The sequence below is a fragment of the Anabrus simplex genome, chromosome 1 (assembly GCF_040414725.1).
Source record: "Anabrus simplex isolate iqAnaSimp1 chromosome 1, ASM4041472v1, whole genome shotgun sequence".
Taxonomy (NCBI): Eukaryota; Metazoa; Arthropoda; class Insecta; order Orthoptera; family Tettigoniidae; genus Anabrus; species Anabrus simplex.
Window position 1 is genome coordinate 1404368797 of NC_090265.1, and position 22871 is coordinate 1404391667.

Below are 22871 nucleotides of genomic sequence, written 5' to 3' on the forward strand. Positions count from 1 at the left end.
AATAAATAAATTAACAAGGAGAATCAGAAGAAGAAGAAGAATCATTTTACAATGCTGTCTTCAGATGATTATTTTTTAATACCATGAAGACCTGTTTACACGGGTAGAGTAGATAGTAGAGCTACTAGCATCGTATAAATGACTGGGATGTAGCAATTTATTAAAAACTAGCAAGATACCCGTGCTTCGCTACGGTATTATACTGAAATTTATAATTGAATGCTTATTGTTTTAGATATATAATCCACCGAAATTCGCGATCTGCCTCGTTTTCTGCGAGAATCCACCAAAATTCCCGATCTGACTCGTTTTCTATTAGATTACGGCACGTTTCCTCCCATTTTTCAATCTTCCTTTCCAGCAATCGATTTCGTACTTCCCGGGCTAGGCTCAGGTATTCCTGACGGTCAGTTGAGTCCGTAAATCTTTGTCATCTTTTCCTATAATAATTGTAATATGTATAAAATCCTTCAGGAGATCCGGCGCGGTGTCATATTGGGTGCTTTGGCGGCACTGAACCCGCGGCCGGACTGCATTCTTAGTCATTACTCGTCCAGGAGCCGTTGCCAGTGCGGTCCGCACATTTGACGACGGTCCGGAACATTATTATTATTATTATTATTACTATTATGTGTTGCTGGAGTGGCTGATGACAGGGAAAACTGGAGTATCCGGAGAAAAACCGGTCCCGCCTCCGGTTTTTCCAGCACGAATGTCACATGGAGTGACCGGGATTTGAACCACGGAACCCAGCTGTGAGAGGCCGGCGCGCTGCCGCCTGAGCAACGGAGGATACTTTTTTTTTTTGCTAGGGGTTTTACGTCGCACCGACACAGATAGGTCTTATGGCGACGATGGGATAGGAAAGGCCTAGGAGTTGGAAGGAAGCGGCCGTGGCCTTAATTAAGGTACAGCCCCAGCATTTGCCTGGTGTGAAAATGGGAAACCACGGAAAACCATCTTCAGGGCTGCCGATAGTGAGATTCGAACCTACTATCTCCCGGATGCAAGCTCACAGCCGCGCGCCTCTACGCACACGGCCAACTCGCCCGGTACGGAGGATACTTATAAGTACATTAAGAACAGTAAAATCAATTGGTCTCACCTCCTTCTACACCCCACCGCCGTTAAGTTTATTTACCGCCACCCCCGCACCTCCCCCCCCCCCCAAAAAAAATTAAAAGAAGGCTTGTTTCTTTATGTTTAAAGAAGATTCCAAACACCAATGTTCACGTCTATTGCCTTCAGTTTTGAGATATAAGTATCCCCATAAAAATTATTTACATTTTTCACTTCATTTCACACTACTCTTCCCCCCCCTCCCCCTAAGTGAATTTTCCCGCAAAAAATACTTGTTTCTTTAATAGTAAAAGATCTTCTAAATACCAATTATCATGACTCTAACTTCTTCAGTTTTGATTTATGTGTCCCCATGAAAGGAATTCAACTCCTTTACACTCCCACCCTCCAAGATGGTTTCCCCACCAAAACGCGTTTTTCTTTGTTTTTAAAGGAGATCTAAATACGAATTTTCACGTCTGTAACAACTTTAGTTTTTATTAGATGTATGCATTCTCATACAATCAAGTCAATTAAATTTTCAATTCTTGCACCCGCCCCCCCCCCCCCCCCCTCATTGGATTTTCCGAGAATACGTCTTTCTTTACTTTTAAAGCAGATTACAAATATCAAATTTCACGTCTGTAACATCTTCATTTTTGAGATATCAGTAGCCTAATTCAAAGAAGTCAACACCATTTTCAGTCACTTTTACCCACCCCCCACCAGCCAAGTGGTATTTCTGAAAACTAAAAATACACGATTCGTTATGTTTAATAGAGATAAAAAAAAAAAAACATTTTTCACTTCTGTAATATGTTAAGTTTTTTTAGATATACTGTAAAAATTCTCATTTTAAAATTTCACCCCTTTTGAGTTCCCCTTAAGTGGAGTTTCCAAAAACAAATCACCTATGTTTCTTTACATTTACAGGAGATTCCAAACACCCACTTTTTACGTCTGTAACATTTTACGTTTCCAAGATATTCTGTAGATATAGTCTTTCAAAAAATTCACCCCAATTTGTCACTCCTGTTTAACCGCCATTAATTGGATTTTCCAAAAACTAAAAAATACGTGTTTCTTTATTTTTAAAGGAGGTCCCATATACAAATTTTTAGTTCTGTAATATCTTCAGGTTCTGAAATATAAGTATCCTCATTAAAGGCATTCAACCCATTTTTCACCCTTTTACACCCCTCCTATTGGGATTTACAGGAAACAAAAAATACGTGTTCCTTTATTTTTAGAGGAGATTCTACCTACCAATTTTTACATCTGTAAATTTTAAAGTTTTAAGATGTAGACACACTCATTTTAAAAAATTCACCCCCCTTTTCACCCCCCAATATTTGGATTTTCCAAAAACGAAAGAATACGTGTTTCTTTACTTTTAAAGTAGATCCCAAATACCAATTTTCAGGTCTGTAATATCTTCAGGTTCTGATATATAAGTAGCCTCATTAAAGGCATTCAACCCATTATTCACCCTTTTACACCCTTCCTATTGGGATTTTCCGAAAACAAAAGAATACGTGTTTCTTTATTTTTAAAGGAGATTCTAAATACCAATTTTTATATCCATACACTTTAAAAGTTTTGAGATATAGATACACTCATTTTAAAAAATCACCCCCTTTTCACCCCCCCCCCCCATTAATTGTATTTTCCAAAAACAAAAAAATACATGTTTCTTTATTTTTAAAAGAGATCCCAAACACCAATTTTCAGGTCTGTAATATCTTCAGGTTCTGAGATATAAGTAGCCTCATTAAAGGCATTCAACCAATTTTTCACCCCTTTTCACGATTCCTATTGTGATTTTCTGAAAACAAAAAAATGCGTGTTTCTTTATTTTTAATGAAGATTCTAAATACCAATTTTTACATCTGCAAACTTTAAAAGTTTGGAGATATAGATTCACTCATTTTCACCCTCCCATTAATTGGATTTTCCAAAAACAAAAAAATACGTGTTTCTTTATTTTTAAGAGAGATCAAAAGTACCAATTTTCAGGTCTGTAATATCTTCAGTTTCTGAGATATAAGCACCGGTATCCTGATTAGGCATTCAACCCCTTTTTCACCCTTTTTCACCCCTCCTATTGGGATTGTCTGAAAACAAAAAAATACGTGTTTCCTTATTTTTAAAGAAGATTCTAAATACCAATTTTCACATCTGTAAACTTTTAAAGTTTTGAGATATAAACACACTAATTTTAAAATTTCGCCCCCCTTTTCACCCCCTTAGCGACGGAATATCCAAAAATCCTCTCTTAGCGAGCACCTACATCTTAATATGATTATATCCCCAAAATTTCATTTCTTTATGTCCAGTAGTTTTGGCTCGGCGATGATGAATCAGTCAGTCAGTCAGTCAGTCAGTCAGTCAGTCAGTCAGTCAGTCAGTCAGTCAGGACAAGCTACTTTATATATATAGATTCGTATCCATCTTATTCAATACATTAAAATGTTGTTAAGATGAAATTACAACATGTATATTTATTTTATCAGAACTAGTTTCGACGCTTTATATTGCATCATCATCAGCTGATACGCATTGGAAATATTGGCAAACATATGTAAGTTTATCTACGTCACACAAATTATAAAAATCATAATGAAGATTTAAAACCATGTTATAATAATACTATTTCCAAGTCCATATTGTCCAAGACTTGCAAGTATTATACTTTGAATTGATAAAATCCGATGTAATTTGGTTTAAATAATCATAATTTAAACCAAAATAAACTGAAAGCACAATCTACTTAAAAACATAAGCTCTGTTTGACACATTTAAAAAATGTTTATGTAGAACCGTATTAAAACTATTCAATAAAGTCTTCAGGCTGTTGTAATGTAGTGATCATAAAGAATCGGAATAAGGTTAAACAACAAACACTGAAGGCACAATCTTCTTAAAAACATTATCTCTGTTTGACACTTTTAAAATTTTGTAAAACCATATTGAAACTATTCCATAAAATCTTCAAATTGTTGTAATGTAGCGATCGTTAAGAGGCGGATTGCGAAGCCGGTGCTTAAGGAAGTTAACAATTATCTCATTCCCAGTTCAATGCGGACCTCGTGAGATCGCTGTCCTTGCAAAGCACCAAGTAGCTAAGCGAACATTGTTGTATTAGCAATCCAGTGTCCAAGGTTGGTTTTCCCGATTTGGAAATGCCCCAAATAGCTCCTTACGAGAAAATATTCTTGAAAATACACTTAGTTGGGCGTGGGGAAAGGACTGATCAAGGGGTTGAATTTTTTTTATGGGGATACTTATGTATATCTCAAAAACTGAAGATGTTACAGATGTGGGAATAGGTTTTTAGAATCTCCTTTAAAAATAAAAATAAAAACATGTATTTATTTTTTTGACTTGAGGGAAGACTGTTTCTCACATGTACAGTTTTATGTCACATGGTCGTATTAGCCCCAAAAGATAATACCACAAACATGGTTTACAAAGAATTACTGAGGTAAATGCAAGTCAATTTTTGGGTGAGTTTTTATACTTAAGGAATTTTCAGATAATGTCTTAGTACATCACCGAAGAGCGATTACTTCGATCAAATTACGAAATCCACGCGAGCATCTTTGTTTACATGTATGTGCATTATTATAATTCTTTCGTTTACATACTCAACTTCAGCTATTGGATCAGCATTCTGATTCACTACAAATCCCACTCCATTTCTTTTCTCTTTACTGTTACTCATCTAGTACACCTTTCTTAGTTTCTTCATTCCTTTCCCTTTCCATTTTACTTCACTTAATCCTAGGATGTCCAATTTTCATCTCTCCATTAGGTCCGTCAATTCATTTTCCTCTCCATTCATTGTTAAAATATTTATTGTTCCAAATCGTGTTTTGTTCTCTGACCTAACACTTGCACGAACATCAGGATTACCATCATACTGTGCAACTGTAGCCAGAGACTTTTCAATTCCATTTCCATTTTTAAATTTCCATCTGAGGCTTGTATTATAGTTGAAAGCAAGTACAAATTTACTCATCTGCTGACCTGCTAAACCTAACGCATCTTAGGATTTTCTTTCTGAGTTTACTCCATTAGCCTTCTCCACAAGGCAGTGGTTTCCTCTTCTAATTTCCCCAGAGAGGATGGGTTGCCTTATCCACCATCTTCGCCATTCCGAATGTCTCCTCTACCGTAACCCTGGGCATGGGTTCCACGTTATACCCCGTTAGGCTGGGTCCCTGCCTGAACTTAGCTCTCCTTCACACCAGCCTACTGATGTGGAAAATACGACCAGAACATACATCAGTATAAATAATTTTATTACTGAAGATGAAAATGACACTCTCCAATTTCCTATAGAGTTTGTGAACAGCTTAGAATTTATTGGCTTGCCTCCTCATGTCCTTAAATTAAAACCTGGAGCAATTGTATAGTTATTAAGAAACTTAAATGCTTCACAGGGACTTCTAAACAGAACAAAACTGTATGAAAAATGTATGGCAATTGTTTGGATCTCAAAATCATTATGGGATTAGGGAAAGTGTTGAACAGAGAGTTATGATTCCTAGAATTTATTTAACACAATCCGACATACTTTTCCAATTAATTTGAAAAGACGCTAGGTTTCTATTTGCCTTGCATTCAGTTTGACGATTGACAAAGTCTAATTTTTCTGGTCTTGCTCACATATTTTTAAACAGATGAAATATTTTAAATTCTGCGAAAAAGGAGAAAACTGAACACAGTTCTGAGTGACAGCTTGTTTGGAAGCATGTGGAACAACAGTTATAACCCCTCTAAAATCTTCACCAATTTTTTTCTGACGCAACTGTACACCGCAGCGTGTTCTAACCTGCTGGGCTAGGTGGAGGGGGGTATTAGCTTCAAACGCTCTTTGTCTCATTCGGCAGCGAGCTGCCAGAGAGTCAGAACGTGCATTTCCGTCAAGGCCATTTTGAGTTCATGTAACATGGCACAATGGATCGTTTTGTAGAGCAACGGTACGCTATCAGATTTTGCGTTAAACTTGGGAAGTCCGCCACTGAAACGTTTCCATTACTTCAGCAGGCCTTTGGGACTAATTGCTTGTCCAAATCGCAAGTTTTCTGATGGCACAAGTCGTTCATGGAGGGCCGAGAGGAGATCACAGATGAACCTCGCAGTGGGCGGCCATCAACCTCATGAGTCGACGAAAATGTGACGCGTGTGCGCGATTGTTTGAACTCTGACAGACGGCTGAGCCTTCAATTGATAGCACAAACTCTAAACATAGCAAAAACAATCGTTTTCCGCATTGTGACTAAAAAGGAGGGTCTTGCTCTGCCAAAGCGACATCAAGGACACGTGGAAAGTTCATCACGACAACGCGCCAAGTCACAGCGCCTTCATTGTCAACGACTTCCTGGCCAGGACCAACACCCCATTGGTTCCCCAGCCTCCCTACAGTCTTGACCTGGCTCCCGCTGACTTTTTTTTGTTTCCTCGGTTAAAAGGGGTCATGAAAGGAAAACATTGGGACACGATTGAAAGAATCCAGGAGCATGTTACATCGGCTCTAAAGGACATTACGGAAAAGGCCTTCCAGGCATGGAAACACCACCTCCAGAAGTGTATCAACGCAAGAGGGTGCTATTTTGAAGATTTTTTATTATTTGTACAAATATATTCAATAAATGATTTTTTATGAATTTGGTCACATTATTTATGGAACGCACCTTGTATGCAAATATTCTATCCTCTTTGCTTTGGAATTTCAATGTTTATGTGTGGTCAAGATGGTGACTCGAGATGTCAACATTGCTGGCAGTATTATCCTTATTGTGGAATTCATAGGTGAAGGAAGTGATTTTAGTGATGTGGAACTCTGTGAAGTTAATTGTAATGATACAAGTAGTGACACTGATAGTGAATCAGAGCAGACTCAAATGCCAGAAAACGGTGATTGCGTAAATGATTCCGAGGATGATGTACCTCTTCGATGCTGCTAATGCAGGTAGAGGTAGGCCTATGATGGTGGAGACAATTAGAACACTATTACAGGCCTAGAGAACTGAAGAGAAAGAAATCTACTGAGGAAGAGGAGGAAGAACGAAAAGAAAACCACTCAGAAAACTCAAGTAACATAACCTAACTTATGCTTTACATGTCTACTCATATTATTTTCTGTTGTGACCCTAGTTTCACAAATATAGCAACCAAACTTTTACTAGTGACTGAGAGCATATCAAGGATGAATTTATATATAAAATAGATTTTTCAACTTAGATAAGCGTTTTTCTAGCAATTTTGCCTTGAATTTTGAATTTTTTAAGTTTTATTTTGTTCAATAAAGTTATATGCTACATACAATTAAACTACAGAATCTATTCTAAAAGTTCATTTAAGTAACATCAGTTTTTGAAAAACATGTGTTGGCATTTCATCCATAGGCTACAAATTGAGGTTTACATGCTGGCATTGCCGAATATGAAGCTGGCACTTGTAGGGTTGAGTGCCAGAAAAATATCCTTTACCAAACTAGGACTTAGTTCTCCGTTGAATTTCAATGGGTTCAGCATAATAATAATAATAATAATAATAATAATAATAATTTTTGAAACATTTTCATCAATTTCAAGAAATTTCTTTTAAAAGTAACTCCTTTATGAAATCTGCCATTCTCTGTGAAAATAATTACTCATTATGTTAATAATATTCCCTTTGTTTTTATTTGTAACTCTATGTGTTTTGTGTTCAGGAGCAACAGCAGTTCTTTAAGGAGCAGGAAACAGCCGAACTGAAAGCTCAGATCCATTTTCTTAAAACCCAGCATGAATCCTGTGTGTCTGAAGTGCGACAAAAAGAAGATAGAATTCAGCAGCTTCTTAGGGAAATTCAGTCTCTGGTAAGAAAACATTTCTTTAAATGAGCTGTTTCTAATTCAGTTCTTAATATGCTGTTTATATTACTGAAAAAGTACCATATTTATGCGAATAATCCCTGCATATTTTTTAAAAAAAAAGATTGAGGCAGGAAATTGGGGTGCAGGTTTTATTTGCATTAAGGTTGGCAACAAGCTCCAGGCTCACCTAGTTTTCTTAATTACAAGTTGGTGGTTAATTCAAAATCACATAATTCAAAATCCGATTTCTGTGTTCCTAAGACTTCGAATTAACGAGGTATTACTGTATCGCAAAACTAACATCCGAATTCTCCGGTGTGCCTTTTCAAGTGTTTACATTGCATGAAAAGAATTATCCACCACCGGTCGTGTCACTATCCGAGTAAAAAGAGAATGCGTGTGAGAATTGTTTTAGACGTCGAGTGTGATGAATTTGTAAGTCATTTGGGAGAGGATTTGAGTGATGCAAGAGACAACGAATCTTCTGATCTACAGGGAATTGAGCCTATTGCAAGTTCAGATTAATTAAACATCTGTCACGTTAGTAAACCTACTACCTAATTTTCGTGGCAGATATACTTCATAGCAGTGATAATGTATTTTTATCATCTCAGCTGCTATATCCGTAAATTTACATGTTCATATTTGCAAAGTGATATGAAATGTTTGTTTATGCCTACGTTACTCTTTCGATGGAAGGAATTTTAGTTCATGTAACTTTTTTCGAAATGAGCCTTCCTAAAATTAGGGTGCGGGGATTATTCACATAAATATGGTACTTTTAAAAATGTGATTGTACTGTTGATGTTCAAAAGTAGCACTCGGTAAGTTTTCTTTTACTGTAGAACCATTGTATATTTCTAGATTGTAATATGTTTTAATTTTTCTCAGGGTTGTTTCGTGTTAACCACCTTGGTTTAAACCATGGTTTAAATGGGCCATGGGGCTGTACCTTAATCAAGGCCACGGTTGCTTCCTTCTTCCTCCTCCTAGCCCTTTCCTATTCCTTCATTGCCATAAGACCTGTGTGTGCTGGTGTGACATGAAACAAATTGTAAGGGAAAAAAAAAAAACCAAACCTAGTTCATATCCTTACTGCCTGTGTAGGCAGCCCCACAATCTATGGGTAGGAAGCCTGCCTAACACCTGAAGCCCTGGGTTTGATTCCCAGCCAGGTTGGGGATTTTTATGTGGATATGAGGGCTGGTTTGAGGTCCATTCAGCCTACATGATAACAATTCAGGAACTACCTGATGGTGAGATAATAGCCCCGGTCTAGGAAGCCAAAAATAACAGCCGAGAGGATTTATCATGCTGACTACATGTTTACTCGTAGCTTTCAGGCCGGGCGGCAGTTACTTAGTAGGCCAAAGCCCATCAGGGCTGTAGCACCATGGGTTTTTTCAACTAGAGAATCATTTCAGGCGGATGAAATGAGGGCAGAAAGAGTTATAGAAAGGTGGATGTGAGTTCGATGGCCAAGTACAGAGAATGAAGAATCATATAGAAAAATGCAAAGAAGTTCCTTGTAAAGTTTTCTCACATTAAATGCTAAATTATCATCCACTTCTTTAAATATTCAATCATTTTACCCTTTCTTTATTTGTATCATCTTTTTTGTCTGTTTTTAAACAGTAAAATAATTGCCTTAAAAGCAAGGTACTAAAAATATTTAGAAAGTTTAGTTTTATTAAGTCCTATTTAAATGTAATATTTTGCCATTTTGGATCTTTTGCTGAAATCCAAGAAACAGGCCTATTACTCTTTGTCAACAAATTTTAAGAAATAAATGTTAAAATATTTTAATATTTTAATAACCTTTAGATAATGGATGGATGTGTTACTTAGTAGCAGCATATCAGCAAACACTGAAATATTACTAGAGCACCTTTCAAGCAAGAAAAGTGTCTTCAAAAACTTGATCTTCATTGGATGTTGTGGAAACCACATCTGAAGAGAAACATTAATTACATTTACAAGTACAGTGGAACTCCGCTATAGTGAGTACGGCATTTTAATGAGAACCTCGTTATAACGTCAGATTTTTTCTGTCCCTTCAAAATTCGTATATTGAACTGTGTATTATACTTTGGTTACAGCGAGAGCCTAGTCAGTGACGCATCCATAATTACGAGTGATTAGTGTGCGCATTTTTTTCCGGTACTGATACTTATGCACCCCGCTATTATATTGCATGCGATCGATCATCTTCATTATCGTTTCCTCACTATGTCCACTAGCAAGGTCACTCGTTAACATTCAGAGGCAATGTTGGGATCTATTAGTAACACCCATCAACTGCTGTTCCGTAAAGAAAATCAGAAATCAAAGAGGACAACATGTTTTCGTAATAAATATGTAAATAACGTGGTCGATAGCAGTTGTTAACTCGTTAGAAATAAAGGCTAAGTAAACGATCGCTTAATTTTAATACTCTACACTGTAATTAAATAAGAATTAGATACACCTCAAAATATAGCAGAGCACATCATTGATTTCAGAGGTTAGATTATATTTTCTCACATATGGTTAAATTTCGGTAAGGCTATTCCCATGTAAATTTATAGCGAGAAGGTTATCATTTTTCTACTGGTGGTTGTTACTGTATATGTTTTCATGGCACTCCACCCTACCCATGTCCAAGTAGGCGTCTGGATAAAGCCCCGGTAGCATCTCAGGTTAAGAAGTTCATCTCATCATTAATATGTTAGTATATCGCAGGTTCTGCAGAAGAGTAAAGGCACGTCCACTAAATATCATTCAATTCCCAAACTCTGCCAGTGGATGTCTCCATTCGACATATGACGTGCATAAATCCTAATATCAATGATTATAATGCCTTACTGCTTCGTATCGTATTATATTTTTTAAAAATAATTACTCAAAAATAATTCTTACACTAATTTATTAGCATGCTAATCCTGGTAAAAGAATGTAATTAAATTATTATTTGTAGAGAAAAGAAAAAGGATGCTTGATAATCAATCAACACATATTTACATTGCTTTCTGTCGATAACATAGCTGAAAAGGGATCGCTTTACTCAATTAATTCATATCATCACATACAGTAACTTCCAAACTTGTAATTCAACTCAACTGACGAATAGTTAAAGTTTTACTATGTGAACAATGTGATTATTTAAAATTTAATGTTCATACATTGATTAATCATCATCATCATCATCATCATCATCATTTCCCTTTATCCAGCTGTAGCCGGCTAGGGGCAAATATGGTTCCTCTCCACTTTCTTCGGTCTTTCCACCACTTCTCCTCCAACACTGTGTCCCAGTCCAGGTTTCTTTCTATAATGCTGCGTTGGATGGTATCCTTCCATCTCAATCGTGGTCGTCCACGGCCTCTCCTTCCTTGGATTTGCATTTCCATCACCCTTTTTGGCATTCTTTCGTCGCTCATTCGCTTTATGTGCCCAAACCATCTTAGTCGGCTCTTCTCTATTCTATCATTCATTTTTTCCACTCCAATTTCTTCCCGGATTTTCTCATTCCTTATTTTGTCTCGTCTACTCTTCTGTATCATACTCCTCAAGAATTTCATTTCGGCTGCCTGTATTCGACTCTCATCCTTCTTTGTCATTGTCCAAGTTTCTGCTCCGTAAGTTGTTATGGGTACGTAATACATCTTGTACATAGTATCCTTTGCTTCCATTGGCACATCTTTGTCCCATAACATATTTCTTACACTATGATAGAAACAACTTCCAGCTTGAATCCTTTTACTAATCTCAGCATCCAGTCGGGCATTCTCCATTAATTCACTCCCCAGGTATTTAAACGTTTCCACTACTTCCAGGGGCTTGTCTGCAAGTCTAATCTGACCTTTCCCTTCTTTCTCCCCTCTAGTCATAACTAGAGTTTTACTCTTTTCTACACTTATTTTCAATCCACATTCTTCATTCTTCCCATTCACCACATTCAACTGTTCTTGAACCTTCCTGTCTTCTCCCCAAATCACAATATCATCTGCAAATAACATCATGTTCATTTCTCTTCCTCCATATGCTGCTTTTGCTGTTCTCATGATGTCATCCATTACTATTGTAAACAGGATTGGTGATAGAACACTTCCCTGTCTCAGCCCACTAGTTATTTTGAACCAACTTGTCCTGCCAACTTGTGTTTGCACGCAACTACAACATTCCTTATACAATGCCATGATCATTTTTATTAATCCCTGTCCAATTCCTTTTTGCACCAGACTGTCCCAAACTTTCGTCCTAGGGACACTGTCATATGCCTTTTCAGTATCAATGAATGTCATCACCATATCATTCCCGTACTCCCAATGCTTTTCCATTAGTTGTCTCATAATGAAAATGGGCTCTATTGTTGACCTTCCACTTCTGAAACCAAACTGATTTTCCTGTATCTGCTTCTCAACCCTCAACCTTATTCTACTTTCCAGTATCCTTTCCATTATCTTAGCAACATGGGATATTAGAGTAATTCCCCTGTAGTTCTTCAAAACTTTCTTATCACCTTTCTTGAAAATTGGGATGATTATTCCTTTTTGCCAATCCTCAGGGACCTCCTTATTCTCCCAGACATTCCTGAGAACCCGATATGTCCACTGCAGGCCTACAGCTCCAGCTGCCTTTATCATCTCCACTGAAATTTCATCTATTCCAGCAGTTTTTCCCATTCTTCATCTTTCTTACTGCCATTTCAATTTCATTCATTGTAATTTCTTTATCCATTTCTTCGTCAACTAATTGCCTTTCCTGGTCGTCCATTGAATGACTGTCATCCGTTCTTGTGTTCAGCAGCTTCTGAAAATACTCTCTCCATCTATTTCTTATTTCTTCTGGCTTTGTTAAAATTATGCCACCTTCATCCTTCACAAATCTGGTGTTTACTTGATCTCTCTTTTTGTTTCTTAAGATACCATACAGTAATTTCTTGCTGCCCTGCATATCATCTCTCAATTTCTGTGTGAATAAGGCCCAGCTTTTCCTCTTTTCTTCCTCCACTACTTTCTTGGCCAAATTCTTTGCCTCCACATATTTTCTTCTACTTTCTTCAGTCTTAGATGTTTTCCATGCTTTCCATGCCATTTTCTTTTCCTTCACTTTAATCTTTACCCTATCATTCCACCAGTGTGTTTCTTTGTCCTTCACATTTCCTGATGTTTTACCACACACCTTTTCTGCATTCCTCTTCAACATTCCCCACCTCTGTCCTGGGTACCAAGGGTATTATTTCCCTTTGAAATTCTTCTTGTATGCTTTTCTCCTTCAACTTCCATACTTTAATTCTTTTCTCTCTTCTTAATTGGGGTTTTTCTATCTTTCCAACTTTCAATTTTCCTATCACAACTCTATGATCTCCACCAAATATCCAAGTAAAATTCATAATTGATCATGGGGTTGTCCCTACCAATGGTCTTTATTTATTTGACTATGAGGCATATTGCATATTTGGGTCATCTTTTTGTGGTCATATATGACTTATGAGATGTGAGATATTCAATAAATTTCCTTTTTATGGCTAATAATTGTTACCACACCCTAAAATATTGTTATATTTTAAAATATTATTAATCACTGCTATATTAGCTCGTTTGCGACAGTGGCAATCATATATAGGTCAATTAAAACCTTCCATAAAATATTCCATTAATATATCAACTGAGAAATTGTGCCAACTATTTATATATGTCCTACCGTCAGTCATAAATAATCTTATTTCATATACCGCTGTGCCAATAATTCAATTTAACTCAATTCATCAATCTACTGTTTGCTTGGGAGATAAAATTTTTTCTATAAGACAATAATTCTTAACGTCAATCCCTACATTTACACCAATAAGCATATGAAGTTCAATAACTACTCATGATCTGTTACATTATGTCACTAAACGACATTGAATCAGCTGGTCTCTTGCTCTTACGTTCATCTCAACATAACCTAACTTTGTGACTTTTCATTTCAAATATTATCCTCTACCAACATTTATCATACGAATCCGTAACAACTTCTTCCACATAACCTCTCAACGAAATAAACATTACATCTCAACATTCCTCTTACCACATAATTCAAATCCATCTCTTCTTATTAATCCTTTTTCATATCTCATTGCTCTTCCCTTAAATATAATCTATGGTACAGTACAATTTTCCCTCGATGATTTGTTCTCTATAATAAACTCATATTCCAAGTAGGATCCATTTATTATTAATCAAGTAAATATGGTCATGTCTGTCGATCTGGTTTCCTCTTAAAACTCGACTATGCTATGTAATACATGTATTCTTCCCAGTATCTCCCAGTTCATAGCTGACCAGACTTTCCGTGTAGATTGGTACTTTAAATCGATATACACACATCACGTATGTCAACATAACCATAACACTTCATATTTGAGTATATCTGTTACTTAAATTAATAATTATTCATGGTTATATGATCAAGACCTACCACTAACATTTAGAATTTGGCACATAGGGTTTGTTTATAGTAAATATTTCACTAACACAGATTATTTTCAACAAATACTACAAATATTTTTACACAGGAAACTTATATCTCATCTCTCCTCTGGAGACTGCTTGCTTCTGCTTGCTCATTATGCCATCTCCATGTAGCTGGATTCTACCTCTAGAGACGTCACCTCTGGTCCCATGGCATGACCTCGTTATGGTAACCTGGGCAATCTTCTCCCAACATTTTAGGCGGCCATGCAGTCATTCATAAAAGTAGAAAATGATATTATACGGGCAGAATAAATAACTGAATCATGCATTTTAGCCTCTCAATAGATATATATATATATTGGTGTATTTATCTCCAAACTGCGCCTGTATAATTATTCAAATGTAGCTTATTTTATTAAATATATCTATTCCTCAGGCTAATTACTGCTTCCTATTTTAAATATTCTTCAGTATTATAGACTGCTTGTAAACCGCGTAAAAAACACCAATGGTGGAACAGTGAATGTGATGAAACAGTGGAGAAAAGACATCAGTCCCAACAAAACAAATTGCCTGGGTTTTGCTGACGATTTAGCATTACTAGCAGTGGACATAAAAGAAGCAAAAACCCAGATATCAGAACTTCAAAACATTGCAAATAAAATTGGCCTCAAAATATCATTTGAAAAAATAGAAATTATGCCCCAAAAACCAACACAGCTAAAAGAAGTCACCATAAATGGTAATAAAATCAAAATAGTAACTCAATTTAAATATCTTGGAGAAGTAATAACACATAACCGAAATGAAAAAATTTCAATCCAAATAAGAACAAATAGATTAGCTAAAGCACAGAAATTAACATGGGATATCTACAAAAAGGAATGTCTATCAATAAATAAAAAATAAAACACTACAACACAGTTATAAAACCGGAAGCTACATATGCAGCAGAAACACTCTTTTACCTGAATAAACAATCAAAGACTGACAGACTTCAGAAAATTGAAAGGAGGATTGGAGGAACCTGCATCAACAAAAAATACCAGAAAGGTGGACAGTGGCGGTTAATACCTAACAAAGTCGTGTGCAAAGAGCTAGAACCCATTAGATACTATGCGTAAGAGGAGACTGGGATTCTTTGGACATATCATGAGATGCAGGATTCGAGACTTCTGAAACAACTAGTACAACACTATCTCGTCTCAAAAAATACCACAACAGGATGTAAATGGATCAGAGAAGTAAGAGAGGATCTGAAGGAAATAGGCCTTACAACAGAAGACACTACAACTAAGATAAAATTGAATACAAAACTCAAGAATACAAACCTCCGCTTTACCTTTTCACAAAACAAACCAACAACACACACATTTTCAACTGAGGAAAGGGCACGAAGATCGGAGCGTCTGAAGAAGTACTGGGAGGACCGCAAAGCCCGAACAATCCCTTCAAAGAGACCTGAACGATGGACTGACTAAAGTGATCCTATGTGGTCATAAAAAAAGATGATGAAGAAGAAGAAGACTGCTCGTAGCATGGGAATTCGCCCTTTCTCATTTTCTTCCAGCAGCTTGAATATCTCCTCTCTCTTTCAAATTAAAAGATATTCGATCCTCTCCACAACTTGACTTGGGCTGGAGTTATGTATCTCGGAATTCTACTCAAATATTTGTATTTAATCTGCTGTTTTCTTCCTGACCAATGAAAGTTTGCCTCTTCTTGCTTCTAAGTTATTTTTTCAGTGCGATCTGTTTCTTATAGTATTAAGAATGAATTGGTTTCAATTATTTTTTAAAACAATACTTGTTCCATCTTGAAGCTCCTTTTCGAGGTCTCTATGATTCTACACCTTCTAAACTTAGATTAATTTGCTTCTTGGTGGGAATTTATATGCATTTGTGCTGCTCGAAGCTGCCGCGCACCATTTTGTCCGCTCCTTTTCCGTGCATACGAGCGCCTCGAATGTACCGTAATGGTACAGTATATGCACAGTTACATTAGGTTATCTGACACTGTTTGAATAACAAAATGCGATGTCATTTGTGAGCTCTCTCGTCGACATTCAAAAGCGATGTTGGAGTCGATTATTAATAAAAATAACTGTCGATTGCTGTTCTCGAAAAGGAAATTCAAAATGAAAGAGGAGAACATGTCTTCATAACAAATACATAAATAACGTGGCCGATAGTAGTTGTTAACTCATTACAAATAAAGGCTAAGTAAATGATCTCTTAATTGTAACTTATTGGCGCTGATTTACGGAACCATTCCATACGCTACCATTTTGGACCAAACGCTGACATGTGGAATTGTTCCATACCAACTTATAAACGTTTGTAGTTTTAGTTACTACCAAATGATGAGTCTTGCGCTGCATGTAGATTACTTCTTGAGTTCAGTGAATCTTCTAAATGGAATCTACCCTTCTAAGTTCACAGAATACTGTATAAAAACAAAATGCTATCTGCTTATGCTTGTTAGTAAATGAACATGGCTGATGATGATGTAGATATTGTAAAGTGGTTATTAAAGTGATATTGAGAATGATTTTCCTTCAGAAGACGGTGATATTTCTTACACTAATGATGACGGTGATGTTGATAGTGTTAGGGAAGATTATTCTAGTGATGACTACAGCATGGACGATGTAAATGAAGACCGAGGTGGTGGGGCTGCTTTACAAGATGGATCTTCAACATGGAATTGATCAAACATTTCCAATACTACCGAAAACAATTCTATTTACTGGTGTTCCTGGTTTCAGTTCCGTTGTTTCGAGAAGACTGGGCCAAATCCTTCTGTATTAGATGTGTGTTTTGAATTACTTGGAGATGAGTTCTGGGAAATGATTGCGATAGAAACCAGTTATTATGCTGCTTTCCAGATGAATAATTTGATGAGGAAAAATCTGAAATATGACAGTAAATGGTATTCTTGCACGGTTGATGAGATAAAGGCATATTTTTCACTGATGATTCTCATGAATCAGGTAGGAAAACCTAAGCTCAAGTTGAGACCATTTATTTGATATTTGCAAACAGAGTTTCAGAATATCTACAGTCACATCAGTTTTGAAGTAGGCTACCATTTATGCAATACAATCCTTCCAAAAAAGCCAGGTTTGGAATTAAAATGTATTAACTCTGTGAAAGTTCTTCTGGATACTTTTCCCAGTCCAAAATCTATACAGGACAATCAAACAGGGTGTTATTCCAACATCAGAAGTGGTAGTGTTGGAACTAATGAAAGCAAACTTGAACCAAGGTCATATATTATATCTTGATAACTGGTATGTTTCTCCTGAACGTTTTCACAGCTTGTTGGAGAATGGAACTCATGCTATGGATACCGTGCTCTGTAACAGGAAGAACATGCCTCCAGAGTTCCGCACAGTAAAACTGATGAAAGGTGAGGTTATTAGTATGACAGTTAATAATATTCTTGCCATAAAATGGAAAGACAGAAAGGATGTGCATTTGCTTTCATCTGTTGATAAGGACTTGGACTTTGAAGTTGTGAAAATTCAAAGAAGACAAGGTGGAGGAGAAGAAGTAGTGAAAAACCCAAGGTTATTGGAAGACACAACAAGAAAATGAATGCTGTAGATCGTCGAGACCAAGTCGTCGCATGTTTCCCCATAACGCGATGAACTTTCAAGGGTTATAAAAAGATAATGCTGTATCTATTGGATATGGCTATCTTCAATTCATATGTTATATTCATGAAGGTTACTGGCAAGCAGCTGCATTATACAGACTTTCGCACAGCATTTGTGGAGCGATTGTTGGAGAGTGTTGCTCTCCTGCCTAGAACAAGGAAAGGAAGACCGCCCAGTCAAGACAGCCCCCTGCGGCTTCAGGCAAAAGTATGGGGACATTTTCCAGTGCCTATTCCTCCAACAGAAAAGATGAAACATTCTTCTAGGCCCTGCAAAGTGGGCAAGGCTCATAAAATTAGGTCCGAAGTGAGGTGGCTATGTGAAGAACGTGATGTTCCACTTCATCTGGAGAGCTGCTTCAAAAAAGATCACATGATGATTCACTACGGAAGACTGAAAAAACAGTTAATGAACAGTTAGGCATTGATCTGTAATGTATATGGCTTTGTAAAAATGCCTTTTTTTAAAACCGATTCTAAGTAAACAAAATTGAAGCATAATTCTGAAAAATAAATAGTTTTCTGTCCCTGCAGTTTGGACTATTAGTCAGGTTCCAATACGTTAATGCCAGTACTGTACACTGAAATTAAGTAAGAATGCAATACACCTCAAGATATGGCAGAGTGCATCACTAATTTCAGAGGTTAGTTTATATTTTCTCGCGTCTGGTTAAATTTCGGAGAGGCTATTCTCTACTGGCACTTGGAATATGTTTTCATGATTATGGTCAAGTTAGGTTAGATGATGCTGTTTGAATAAGAAAACTGAAACATTTGCCACAAAATACGATCGATCATCAAACAGTATCGTTTTCTCGCGATGTACACTTGCAGAGCTCTTTCGTTGATACTCGAAAGTGATGTTGGAGTCGATGACTAATAACTGTCGACTGCTGTTCTCTAAAAGGAAATTCAAAATGAAAGATAATAACACGTTTTCATAATAAATGCATAAAGGACGTGGCCGATAGCAGTTGTTAACTAGTTAGAAATAAAGGTTGAAGCAAACGATTGCTTGATTTTAATGAAATATACTGAAAGTAAGAATGTGATTCACCTCAAGATATGGCAGAGTACATAACTGATTTCAGAGGATAGTTGATATTTTCTCGCATCTAGTTAAATTTTAGAATATTCCCTTGTAAATTCGTAGCAAGGTGGTTATAATTTATCTACGTGCGCTTGAAATATGTTTTCATGATGCATATTTGGTTAGGTTAGGTGACACTGTTTGAAAAAGAAAACTGAAACATTTGCCACTGAGGCCTCTGAAATGATACTAAATTTTTTTCAGAATGAAATTAAACATACACTTCACATAGTTTTGGATTTTGAAAAATAACAAACGAGAAAGCCATATTGTGGGTATCATCCGCAAAAATGCAAGTTTTGAACAAACTGATTGCCGTTTTGTACCGATTTTAATGTGTATGTGTATTCCCCCAACTTTTACGAAAAATCAGATATAACGACAATCCGCTATGAATTCTCTCTATAACGGACTTCTACTGTTGTTCAATATTTATGCTCCAATACTGCCTTTTGCAGTGTGTAACACTCTCAATTTCTTCAACTAATGTAACAATTATGTCCTGGTTATAATTCCCAAATAGTAAACGAATTGAACTCCATTTACAAGGAAGAGAAAAAGCAAATGTACTTCAATATCAAACAGTGAAGTTGTTTGTGTAAGAATCAGTGGATGGTCAAATGTCCGTAATGAACCAGTGGTGTGCTTAACAGTAACAACAGCAACCGGGGATACTTATTTATACTTATTTGATAGATGCTATGGATACATCAGAAATCCACTCTCATCAAAATACTTGCCAGAGCTGGCATCTAGTAGCATCAAGAAATGTGAATAACTGTCAGTTCCAGACCTGAAGGAACATGTTCTCAGCATTGTTAAATATTTTCCTGACATACAGTGCAAATCACTGTGGATTAATCAGAAACTATTAATCACAGAAACAGAAGCCAAATTATGCCCTTAAATGGGAAATTTCTGAAATTTCCGATCCTGCTAGTGGATCATTTAGCAATATTTTAACCATCCTGTACATTCTAGAGAGTCTGTGATGCAAGGGCTGGTACTGCATATGGCAGTGTATATTGTTTCTTCTCCAGTCTCTCTGTTTTGGAGATTAACTGCGGGGTATTTTCTTCGACCATCTGGGCCGTCTGGACAATCTACTTTCCATACAGTACTCTACAAATAGCTATTGGCTCTGGAATTCACCATCTGTGGTTTGGTAGTTCTCACTACGAGAAAAAGAAGAAGAGGAGAAACAATTGAGTGCAGATTGGAAACTTATCAAGATGCCGTCAGAATTGTAAAGGAGCTACAGGAATTTGCCGTAGGGTAGAATTATTAGAATATATTCATTGTAATTTCAGAGGCTAAAGTTTTAGTAGAAAGTCAAGCAATCAACAGTAAGACCACTGAAATTGAGAAAACTCACCTATTTGATTGCAGGAGAATGTATAGTATTATACTGGTAAGAAAACTTATCCAATTTATGCATTGTGATGTTTGATGTGTATTCATGTCTACTCTACCGGTAAGAAAAGTCATCACTGACCAATGTATTCTGATAATGTTTGATCTGTTTTCAAGTGTTTAGTGTGAATACGTGGAGAATGTACACTACAGTAAATGTAAGACGTTTCTGCAGGTGACAAGGAAAAAATAATGTGTTAAGCGAGAAAACATACTACTGAATATACAAAAAAAAAAAAACAACAAAAAAAACTACTATTCAACAGGGATATGGAAACACTAGACACAATTTTTTTCCAATATGAAGGCATTTTATGTCTTGTATCTGCTGGTACAGTGAAAACTATACCTACACTTTCTAAAGATGAAAGGAGAGTATTGAAAGATGTGAAAAACATGAGAGAAAAATATGAAAACCTTTCCCTTAAGGGTTTATAAAATAATGGCAATTCATAGAAAGGTGTGAAAAATACCAGATAACAAATATGAAAACATTTGTACTGGGGCCCTAAAAATATCAGCATATTATTGACGATTACACTCTTACTAAAACAAATCTTAGTAGAAGCCTTATATTTAGGACCATTGGATTATTAAACATCATTTTCTGGTCAAACCCTTAGGCAGTGAATTGGTGGTTACACTCAGCCATGTGCGACTGGGAGATAATGACTTTGGCTGCTATTTTGAATCCAGCAAAACTTCAACCAACTTGAGTGATTGAGTCGAAATTTGAAGGTGCAAGTTTCAACATTCATGCCACCTCTGCACGCTTAAAGGTGTGGGTGCCAGTCCACTTTGTGATGGATTTTAATTTTGCTTTCATTAGTAAGGAATTTCACGACTTTTTTCCGTATCCATAACTAGACTATCACAACTTCACATGATTATGTTCCTAATCCAGAGGCGGGCTATCACGGTCCAAATATTCGCTGCCCTTCACTGTAACACTCAACACAAAATAAATTTCTAACTTCTGAATGGAAAGCAAAGTACAAGCACAAACAGGCTCACTGGGTTATTCAGCAATCTCACTGCTAACCTGCAAGAGAAACTGAACATTCCTGAAGCTAACGGCTTGTTCCCCCAAGGTACAACTTACCCTGTGAAGTTCAGGAATTCAAGGCCTTTCCTGTTATCGCACAATTTTCCTAGACCTGCCACCTACAGTAGAGGCTCTTACTTGAGTTGAAAATCACATTCCTTTCACTAGGGAGGACAAAGAACTATTCAGGGCTAGGAAAAATGTGATCATACTAAGCAGTAATTACATAATATTAGCTTCATATCAGTATTGACAGTCAATCCTCCTATTCAATACACAATTCAAACCTCCATGTGGAGGTCAAATGTTCAAAAATCATACATATTTCAACCCTTATTTGTGGGCCATTTTCAGAGAATTTTAGCTTAGAAGTACAAGTATTTCCCTTAACAACCATAACTTTCAAGGCATTGAGAAAGATGTGAAATTAATTTTTAAAGGTAATTATGGTGTAGAGTTAAATACCTGTGAAAATATTGAAAAAATTATGGCACAGAAAAAAGAACCAAACAAGATTTTAAATGAAACCACTACTAACAACATACTATTTGCAACCTTGAGATGATATATTGTCACGTGCCACTAAGTACACTCTGCCTTCGAAGCTGAACGTCTAGTCAGTACTAGCGTAACAACCTTAACAGCATGTCCAGCCAGCCCTTCCCTTGGTATGGTATATTTTAAAACAACTTTTCAAGGTTTAGCATTTGGTTTCAAAAACTATGTCATTTGTTTCTTCTTTTACAAATTTTACAGTTCACTTTACCTGGGTTCTGTTTTATGTTGACGACACATCTATGTGGATCAAAATGTTTTAAATAAGTTTTAATTCACTGATGATGGCCTTAGTGTCCGAAAACTAGTTATGAAATGAATATTTGTGTGATGATATGACTGTTAGATCTTAATAATAATAATAATAATAATAATAATAATAATAATAATAATAATAATAATAATAATAATAATAATAATAATAATAGATAGATAGATAGATAGATAGATAGATAGATAGATAGATAGATAGATAGATAGATAGATAGACAGATAGATAGATAAGAAATGGGTGAGCCCTGTTTTCGCAGAGCTCCACACGTAGGTCTATGAAGACCCTTTGTGCCCCTTGAACGGGTTTGCCTAGTCCAGCCCTAGTGCTCCTATAAAGGATACCAGTGTCCGGATTTTGGCGTTCCTGATGTCCTCCAGGCTCACGAAGTGTGAGCCCAGGTATCGATGTCTAGTGCTTGCAAAAGCCTCGCACTGACATAACACATGCGCGGAGGTCTCCTCCTCCTTACC

General features: G+C 36.5%; 1 protein-coding gene across 1 annotated transcript in view; it reads left to right on the top strand.

Moving 5' to 3' along the window:
• Window positions 1–22871, top strand: part of Root (ciliary rootlet coiled-coil, rootletin) — a 461920-nt gene that overhangs the window by 86247 nt on the left and 352802 nt on the right. Inside the window, exon 7 of the mRNA XM_067137854.2 lies at window positions 7781–7927. Within this exon, the coding sequence (XP_066993955.2) occupies window positions 7781–7927 (147 nt within the window). The remainder of the gene's footprint in view (window positions 1–7780; window positions 7928–22871) is intronic.